This window comes from Cherax quadricarinatus, unplaced genomic scaffold (genome assembly GCF_038502225.1).
Source record: "Cherax quadricarinatus isolate ZL_2023a unplaced genomic scaffold, ASM3850222v1 Contig6463, whole genome shotgun sequence".
Classification (NCBI taxonomy): domain Eukaryota; kingdom Metazoa; phylum Arthropoda; class Malacostraca; order Decapoda; family Parastacidae; genus Cherax; species Cherax quadricarinatus.
In genome coordinates, this window is record NW_027201489.1 from 1 (window position 1) to 10,156 (window position 10,156).

A 10,156-nucleotide genomic window follows, 5' to 3' on the forward strand; every position below is an offset into this window, starting at 1 on the left:
CAATCCATTACAAACAATGCATGGACACAGAGGGTATATATGGGCTCAGAGTGAGGTGCAATACTAGTGGTAGTAGTAGTAGTAGTAGTGACATAAGTTGTAGTAGTAGTAATACAATATGGTAGAGCAATTAATTCGTACATGAGTAAAAGGATATAAAAGCTATTACTTGGGTAACATAAAAATAGGTTGGACAAATATAGACTGGATAGAGGCAGCCTGTTTCGGTGTTTACTCTCTGTAATGTGCATTGTGTAGTATAACAGGAGAGACTGTGTGATGGCAGGGTTTACTGTTTTCAGGAGGATTCTTGCTAAGACTTCAGAGATGGTGAAGCTGCCGTTGTTTTGTTTAATTGTATTTGAATCAGCACTGATCGCTGTTTCGAGTACAATTAAACAAAACAACGGCAGCTTCACCATCTCTGAAGTCTTAGCAAGAATCCTCCTGAAAACAGTAAACCCTGCCATCACATAGTCTCTCCTGTTATACTACACAATGCACATTACAGAGAGTAAACACTGAAACAGGCTGCCTCTATCCAGTCTATATTTGTCCATCCTATTTTTATGTTACCCAAGTAATAGCTTTTATATCCTTTTACTCATGTACGAATTAATTGCTCTACCATATTGTATTACTACTACTACTACTACCACTAGTATTGCACCTCACTCTGAGCCCATATATACCCTCTGTGTCCATGTATTGTTTGTAATGGCTTGACAAAGGTCTTGGAGAGCGAAACATTGCCACAATAAAATGTCACATTAGTTGCACTTGTGTCCTTTTACTTTACAGAAAGTACGGTCCATATATCTTACCTGAAAATCTCCTACAATCAGAATATTCTTACCTTGATTATTAGGGGAGTCAGAGGTACCTTTAACCTCACTAACCACCAAAGTACACTTGTCCTGCAAAACAGAAAATTGATTTCCTACCTTCACATCTTCTCTATTAACCTTCTTTATCTTCTTTCTTCCTGAACTGTGAACCACTTGCCACTTAAAGCGGCTACCACTGTTTAGCTCACTGCTGGTATCCTCTTCCTCACCAGCTCCCACCATCTCTAACCCATCTAGGCAAAGCTTCAGCCTCCTGTTTTCCTTCTGAAGAAGTAGAACCTCCTTCTTCAACACTTTAACCTGAGATTCCAAAACACTTCAGCAGGCCATGGTGCTCAGTAACACCCCATGCTAATATGCAGACAGCTTAGGACAGTGACCACACATGACCTCTGACCACAACATACTGACTGACTGACTTACTGATTTGACTGACTGACTTACTGACTGATTTACTGACTGACTTTAAGTTAGACTTTTTCACTGAAGAGGACCTTGAAACAGTGTCTAGAGCAGCTGATGCCTTACTGTCAGTTGTATAATGTACTGCAGAGTAAAATAGAAGAGAAATCCATTATAGAATTTATGCTCGCTCGAGTACAACCATTGACCAGAACCTCTAAAATCCACCTCAGCCCAGTAGAGTCACAGCATAACTCTCCACTCTCCACAATCATCCACAAACACCAGCACCCACAATTTAAGGTAAGAAATGCTATTATTTCCTGTTGCATTTGTAATCTTAAGCAGGAAAAACAACACAGTACATCACAACAATGATCTACATTTACATATTCCCTGTACAATTCACTTTTTACTAGTACACGTAAATTCTAGCACCCTCAAATCAAGCGGGAAAAGGCTGGTAGGCCTAGATGTGAAAGAATGGGTCTGCATGGTCAGTGTGGGCAGTATGAAAAAAATCCTGCAGCACACAGTGCATAATGAGAAAAAAAAAGATCGCGTTTTTGGTTTAAAACAGCAAATTTGCAGTCAATTTTTGTATGGTGTTTATGGTTGTATTTTCGTTTTCTTGGTTTCATTTGATAGAATGGAAGATATATTACAGAAATAGAGATAACTTGATTGGTTTCATGATGACAAGTACCTTGAAATTGAGCGCAAAGTAGCGATAATGTTTGATTATTGCCGATGTTGAAAAGTAAACAAATCACACCATGCATCCAATACATGTCAGCTGGTGAGTCTAATACTCTTGCACAAGTGCACTGATATTATTTATACCATTTTTACAATAATGCAGTAGTATACATAACAGTAAATCTTTTTTTTGTTAGAATAAAAATTCAAAATGGAAAGCAAAAGTAATGTAAGAGGGGCCTAGAGATGTGACTAATGAACAGATAAAATGTTATTTTAGTGCCAGGAAAGTCTGTCTTGCTTATTCAGGATCCTATTTTGAAATTGGCATCTTTTGAAATTTGTGTGAAATTGGCAAATTGCCAAATTCTGACCGTTCTGTTGGGTAGTTGAAATCAGTAAATGGGCGGTTTCTTGTACTCAAATGATAGAACAAATGGAATTCTAGTGAAATAGCTATGATTTTAGTAGACTGAAACATTGGAATTGGCCAAAAATAGGGCTCAAAGTGGCAAAATCACCAATGCCTAAATATTGTTGTTTCCGAAAACTTTGCAAGAGCATAATTCCATAAGTTTTTCATCAAATTTCATACTATCATTTCATAAGAATTTTTTTTTTTTTTTTTCCAAAAATTTTCAAACCTGAGAATGAATTTGGGAGAGTGCCTCTCGACTCTGAAATGGCTAGATGATGGTCAACTGTAACACAAAGTGGGAGTTCTCACAGTTGCTTTTTGCTGATGACACTGTGCTTTTGTTAGATTCAGAAGTGAAACTGCAGAGGTTGGTAGATGAAATTGGTAGGTATGTAAAAGAAGGAATTGAAAGTGAACATGCAAAAGAGTAAGGTGTTGAGGATAAAAAATTTAGCTAATGAAAGATTGGATATCAGATTGGAAGGAAGGAGTGAAAGTATTCAGATGTTTGGTAGTGGTCTAGTCAGTAGATTGGTCTATAAAAGATGAGGTGAATCATTGAACTGATGAGGGGAAAAAGGTGAGTGGTGCACTGACTAGTCTGTGGAGACAAAGAACATTATCCATGGATTTCAAGATGGGAATTCATGAAAGTATAGATATACCAACGCTCTTATGTGGGTGTGAAGTACGGGTGGTGAATGTCGCAACATTGAGAAGACTGGAGGCAGTGGATATGTGTCTTGAGGGCAGTGTGCAGTGTGAATATAATTTAGAGAATTTGTAGTTTAGAAATTAGGAGGAGGTGCAAAGTTTCTAAAAGTGGGTTATTGAGGTGGTTCGGACATTGAGAGAGAATGAAATGAAATAGAATGACTTCGAGAATGTATAAATCTGTAATTAAAGAAAGGTGGGGTAAGGGTTGGCCTAGGAAAGGTTAGAGGGAGGGGTAAAGGAGGTTTTGTGCATGAGGGGTTTGCACTTTCAGCAAGCACGCATGAGCATGTTAGGAGCTAGTAGAGGCAAATGTTTTTTATGACTTGAAATGTTGCTGGAATGTGAGCAAGGTAACATTTATGAAGGGATTTAGGGAAACCGACAGACTGGACTTGAGTCCTGGAGATGGGAGGTACAATGCCTGTGCTCTGAAGGATTGGTATTGATATGTTGCAATTCTTTAACTGTAGTGAAGGCACACCTCTGTAGGATCACCTTGCCTTGGTGGAAAATGGTTGTGTTAAAAAAATATATATAATTTTTTTTTCAGGTGAGCCTGGCACCAAAAAATGGCATTTGTAGTGTCAATATTGCAGGTCATCCTGGTACAAGAGACTGGCACTTGTAGTGTGAATGATGCAGTTCATCCTGGTACAAGAGGCTGGTATGTGTAGTATCAGTACTGCATTTCATCCTGGTACAAGAAACTGGTATTTGTAGTCTCTGCACTGCAGGTCATTCTGTCCTTACTTTAGGTTATTGTGGAAGAAGAAGCCAAGAAACAGTAACTTGTAGTGTCAGTATTACATGTTAACTTGGGTCAAGAGGTTGGCACATGTAGTATCAGTACTGCAGATCTTCCTGACACTTGCAGTATCAGTAATGCAGGTCATGATGGCACTTGTAGTGCCAATATCAGTGTTAACAGCGTCCTGTAAATTCTGTTATTAATATAAAGCTACAGCACTAAATACAATGATGGTAATATTATGGCAACACTAACTACATTGTTAATAATGGTGACAATAACTATAGTGAATAATACAGTGACAACACTAATTACATTTGATTATAGAGTGACAATATTGCCTACGGTGTTAATAATAAGTGACAACACAAAACTACAATGATATTAACTCAGTGACAACACTTTAGTGTAAATACAGGGACAACACTACAGTATTAATTCAGTGACATTACAGTGTTAATACAGTGACAACACCAGTATTAATATAATGACACAACAATGTTTATAATAGTGACAACAATAATTATAATGTTAATAGTCACAACACTGTAACAACAGTTTTGGTAATATAACATTTACAGTGCCAACAACAGTGCCATAAGGTTAATGTGTCATAAACCCTGAAATATCTCTTAGTGTCTTCCTTCATATTCCTCGGACACTGTATTACTTTCACAGGTTTAGTGCTTGTTATATTTATAATAAAATATTACAAATATTTTTTTCAGTGTAATAAAATATTCTACTTAAGTAATTTAATTAATGTAAGAATATTATCATTTACTGTCTCTAAATTACTTAAAAAACAATGTGTTGACGCAACACTATGTACAATTGTTCATGAAGGAGACCAACTAAATCAACATTCACATGAAAACAAATGTGTTGAAGCAACACAATGTACAGTTTATGTAAGACACACTAAATTAACATTCACAGTAAAAACAATGTGTTGAAGCATCACAGTGTACAATTGTTAACCCTTTCACTAATGGTGATGTATTGGTACAGCTTACCAGCCAAGGTTAATGATGTACTAATACTCCAGAATTCTAGCAGCTTCAAATCTAACTGGAGAAAGCTAGTAGACCTACATGTGAGAGAATGGGTCTGCATGGTTATGTGTGCAGTATAAAAGAGATCCTTCAGGACGCAGTGCGTGAGAAAAAAACTCTGACCATGTTTTTGGTTTAAAACGCTGACTTTGAGGTGGATTTTCATGTGGCATTGATGGTTATATTCTCGTTTTCTTGGTTGCATTTGATAGAATGGAAGATATGTTACAGAAATAGAGATGATTTTGATTGGTTTCATGATGAAAAGTACCTTGAAATTGAGCTCAATGTAGCGAAAATGTTCGATTTTTGCTGATATTCAAGAGTAAACAAATGACGTCACCATCCAATATGTGTCCAAGTGGCCAGTATAATGTGCAATCATGAATCGGTTGGCATTAATTATACAATTATTGCAATAATGCAGTAGTCTGCATAATAGTAAATCTATTTTTTGTATGAATAAAAAATTAATGTCTGTATTGTTTATTCTGGACCGTATTTTGAAATTGGTATCTTTTGAAATTTGTGAGAAATTGGCCAGACTGCCAATTTCTGACCACTTTATTGGGTAATTGAAATTGGTAAATGGGCGGTTTCTTGTACTTAGTCAATAGAACAAATGGAGTTCTAGCAAAAAACTATGAGTTTGGTCAACAGGAACAATGGAATTAGATGAAAACAGGTCTCAAAGTTGGCAAAATCGCCAATGCATAAATATCGCCGAGACTGCTAACTTCACGGGAGCATAATTCTGTAAGTTTTCCATCAAATTTCATACTTTTGGTGTCATTACCATTGTGAAAATATTCTTTATCACTTCATAAGAGAAAATAATTTTTTTTTTTAATTTTTCAACACTGAGAGCAAGTTTGTGAGCAGGGGTCTCGACAGTGAAAGGGTTAACAAAGGAGGCACATTATATCAACATTCACACTTGCTAAAACAATCTTCCTTACAACTACCTCACTGTGTATCTCTGACAAGATTTATGATGGGCAAAATAAAAATTTGGTTTTCAGTGTGTCTAAAAGAGATTTCTCAAAAAAAGAATTTAGTTCAAAGTATGAGAACTCATACTGAAGAGAAACCATATCAGTGTTCAGGATGTTTAAAAGACTTTTCTCTTAAAAGGGATTTAGTAACACACATGAGAACTCATACTGGAGAGAAACCATATCAGTGTTCAGAATGTCTGAAGGACTTCAATCAAAAATCACTTTTAGTAAGTCATATGATAATTCATTCTGGAAAGGAACTATATCGGTGGTCAGAATGTCTAAAAGATTTTAATCATGAAAAGGATTTAGTAAGACACATGAGAATGCATACTGGAGAGAAACCATACCAGTGTTCAGAATGTCAAAGAGACTTTTCTGATAAATCAAATTTAGTTCGTCACATGAGAACTCATACAGGAGAGAAACCATATCAGTGTGCACATTGTCTGAAACACTTTCCTAGTAAAAGTGATTTAGTAAGACACATAAGAACTCATACTGGAGAGAAACCATATCAGTGTCCAGAATGTCTGAAGGACTTTAATCGAAAATCACTTTTAGTAAGTCATATGAGAACTCATACTGGAGAGAAACCATATCAATGTTCAGAATGTCTGAAGGACTTTAATCAAAAATCACATTTATTAACTCATATGAGAACTCATACTGGAGAGAAACCATATCAGTGTGCATATTGTCTGAAAGACTTTCCTAGTAAAAGTGATTTAGTAAGGCACATGAGAACTCATACTGGAGAGAAACCATATCAATGTTCAGAATGTCTGAAGGACTTTAATCGAAAATCACTTTTAGTAAGTCATATGAGTACTCATACTGGAGAGAAACCATATCAGTGTTCAGAATGTCTGAAGGACTTTCATCAAAAATCGCTTCTAGTAATTCATATGAGAACTCATACTGGAGAGAAACCGTATCAGTGTGCAGAGTGTCTGAAAGACTTTGCTAGTAAAAGGTATTTAATAAGACACATGAGAACTCATACTGGAGAGAAACCATATCAGTGTTCAGAATGACTGAAGGACTTCAGTCAGAAATCAAGTTTAGTTCGTCACTTGAGAATTCATAATGATGAGAAACAAAATCAGTGTGCAGAATGACTTGAATGAAAAATCAAGTATGGCCCAGTGGCCTGGTGGCTAAAGCTCCCACTTCACGCATGGAGGGCCCTTGTTCGATTCCCGGCGGGTGGAAACATTATGACATGTTTACTTACACCTGTTGTCCTGTTCACCTAGCAGCAAATGGGTACCTGGGTGTTAGTCGACTGGTGTGGGTCGCATCCTGGGGGACAAGATTGAGGACCCCAATGGAAATAAGTTAGACAGTCCTCGATGACACACTGACTTTCTTGGGTTATCCTGGGTGGCTAACCCTCCGAGGTTAAAAATCCGAATGAAATCTTATCTTAAGGCACATGAGAAGTCATACTTGAGAGAGATCAGTGTTCAACATATTTAAAAAAGTTTTTCCATACCTCTAATTCAGTAAATAAATCATAAAAGAGTGTAGAAATCTTCTCATTTTAATTTGATTTATGCACTTCAGAAATATTATGTGAGTAAAATCTTGCCATGATCTGAAAACATTATAACGTTATCTAATAAGATGTGGAAGAACTATCAGGAGAATAATTGTTTCTGTCTTTCAACTCTGTAAATGATCATGTCCCTCAAATTTATACAGTGGTACCTCAGGATATGAACTTACTTTGTTCCAGAAGGCTGTTCGAGTGCTAATACCGAACGAATTTTTTCTTATAAGGAATAATGTAAATTATATTAATCCATTTCAGACCCCCAAAAATACACTTACAAAAGCACTACATAAATACACTTACACAATTGTTTGTGTTTTGAGCTGTTCGTATCCTGAGGTACCACTGTATTTCCTGTTCATGCAAGTTTTGATTTATAAAAGTTTGTTTCCTCATGTGCACTTCAACTACAGTGCTAGTCATAGCATTATTCTGCCCCTCCCCCACACTTGTACCAAAACACAAACACTTACCTTGAAAGATTATAATATAGTGGAACCTAGACTTAGGAGTGTCCCAGTGTATGAGTTGTTTGAGATACGAGTTGTCCCTGGGTCGATTTTTTGCTTGGGGTTACGTCTCAACGTTTGAGTTACATGCCAACTCCCTCTTGCTGCTATGTATGATAATCTATGTACGTAAATGTATTTGTGTATACTGTACCTGAATAAACTTACTTATTTTTAAATTAAAATGTAAATATTTCTTATTTATAAATTAAGATGTAAATGTTTCTTATTTATAAATTACGTATATTAAGTGTGAACGGTGGTGGTGGGTTCTGCTGCTGGCTCACCACCACCACTACTATGTATGGCTTCTCTCAGTGGCTTTTATAAACTCAACAACATCACTTTCACCACTTACTCATCACATACATTATGACATACATGTATTTTATTCATTTTAGAGTATACATATATCATGATTCTATGTTATTAATATTGTTTATTATGTCATATTCGATGAATTGTGATAGATAAATAAGGCATAAAGACTGAACCAAGATGCACTCCATCGAGCAACTTTACCAACAGCTTAAGGAAGAATTGAGTGTGGCGAAGATGGAGATATGGCAATTGACTGAGGAAAACAAGAGGATTCATAGTAGTCCTCCTGTTGTGAGTCCTCAGGTCAAGAAGGGAACCTGGGCAGTGGCTGGACAGATGAATGGAAAGGTAGAAACGATGAAGAAGAAAGAGACTGCTATGGAAACTGTTGTGGATACATCTAATGCATTCTCTATGCTACCCGACAAATATAAGTCGACTACTGGGAATGTTGTTGTTGTGGATAGCCAAGTTAGGTACATGGATAGGGCCTTCTGCTTGAAGGACAGGAGTAGGAGACATAGGGTTTGCTTTCCTGGGGCTGGGATGGAGGATATTGTTAGCCATCTGGATGACATCATGAGAGGTAATGGGAGCAATCCTATTTGTCTCAGTGCTGGAGGCAACAATGTTGGCAGATGTAGGAGGACCTGGTTAGCAGGTATAGGTCAGCAATAGAGATAATTAGGAGGAAGGGTGGGAACCCTGTCATATGTGGTATGTTGCCAAGGAGAGGAGTTGGAAATGAATGGTTGTCCAGGGAAATTGGTGTCAATTGCTGGCTGAACAAATACTGTAAGGAAAATGCGGTAACATTCATTGACAACTGGGACCTCTTCTATGGCAGAAATGACATGTATGCCAGGGATGGGGTTCACTTATTGTTATGCAGGGTTCTGCATGACATTGTAATGGTGTTATGCAGGGTTCTACATGACATTGTAATGTATATACAGTGGAGAAGTGTGCCATAATAGTATGAATGTTATAATTGTAAAGAATAATTTTATAATTCATAATGTGCATTTGCGGGCACTGTAAAGTACTCTAACTGTAATTATAAAGAAATCCTGCTAGGTAGGTATTTTCCAACTGTGTTTGGGTATGCGGAGTAAGCGTGGCTGGGGGAGTCATGTGGGGGTGAGCATGGTGTGGAGGCTGGCGTCGGAGATGCTGTGTATTTAACCCTTTGACTGTTGCGACCATATATATACGTCTTACAAGGTACCGTGTTTGACGTATATATACTCATAAATTCTAGCGGCTCCAAATCAAGCAGGAGAAAGCTGGTAGGCTCACATGTGAGAGAATGGGTCTGTGTGGTCAATGTGCACCATATAAAAAAATCCTGTAGCACACAGTGTATAATGAGAAAAAAAACCTCCTACTGTTTTTTTAATTAAAATGCCGACTTTGTGGTCTATTTTTGTATAATATTTATGCTTGTATTCTCATTTTCTTGGTCTCATTTGATAGAATGGAAAATATATTATAGAAATAGAGGTGATTTTGATTGATTTTACTATAAAAGGATCCTGGAAATGGAGCTCAAAGTACGGGAAATGTGTGATTTTTGCCGATGTTCAAAAGTGAACAAATGATGTCATTGTCCAATAAATGTCCAACTAGCTATTCTAATATGCAGTCATGAATGGGTTGATGTTATTTATACAATTATTACAGTATTGCAGTACTCTGCATGATAGTAAATCTTCTATTTTTTGTTTGAATAAAAATTCAAAATAGAAAGCAAGAGTAATATCACAAGGGCCTGGAGACATGACTGATGAACAAAGAAAATTTTATTTTAGAGCCAGGAATGTCTGCATTGTTCATTCTGGTCCTTATTTTGAAATTGTCATATTTTTTAATTTTTTGTGAAA

The 10,156-nt window shown here is 36.8% G+C and overlaps 1 protein-coding gene across 1 annotated transcript; it reads left to right on the top strand.

Moving 5' to 3' along the window:
• The first annotated feature begins 757 nt into the window (after nt 1-757).
• On the top strand, nt 758-7,421 carry LOC138850957 (zinc finger protein 84-like). The gene has a single exon (XM_070082049.1). It carries the CDS (start codon nt 5,879-5,881, stop codon nt 6,920-6,922), a length of 1,044 nt encoding a protein of 347 aa, XP_069938150.1. The 5' UTR covers nt 758-5,878; the 3' UTR covers nt 6,923-7,421.
• Nucleotides 7,422-10,156: the final 2,735 nt, after the last annotated feature.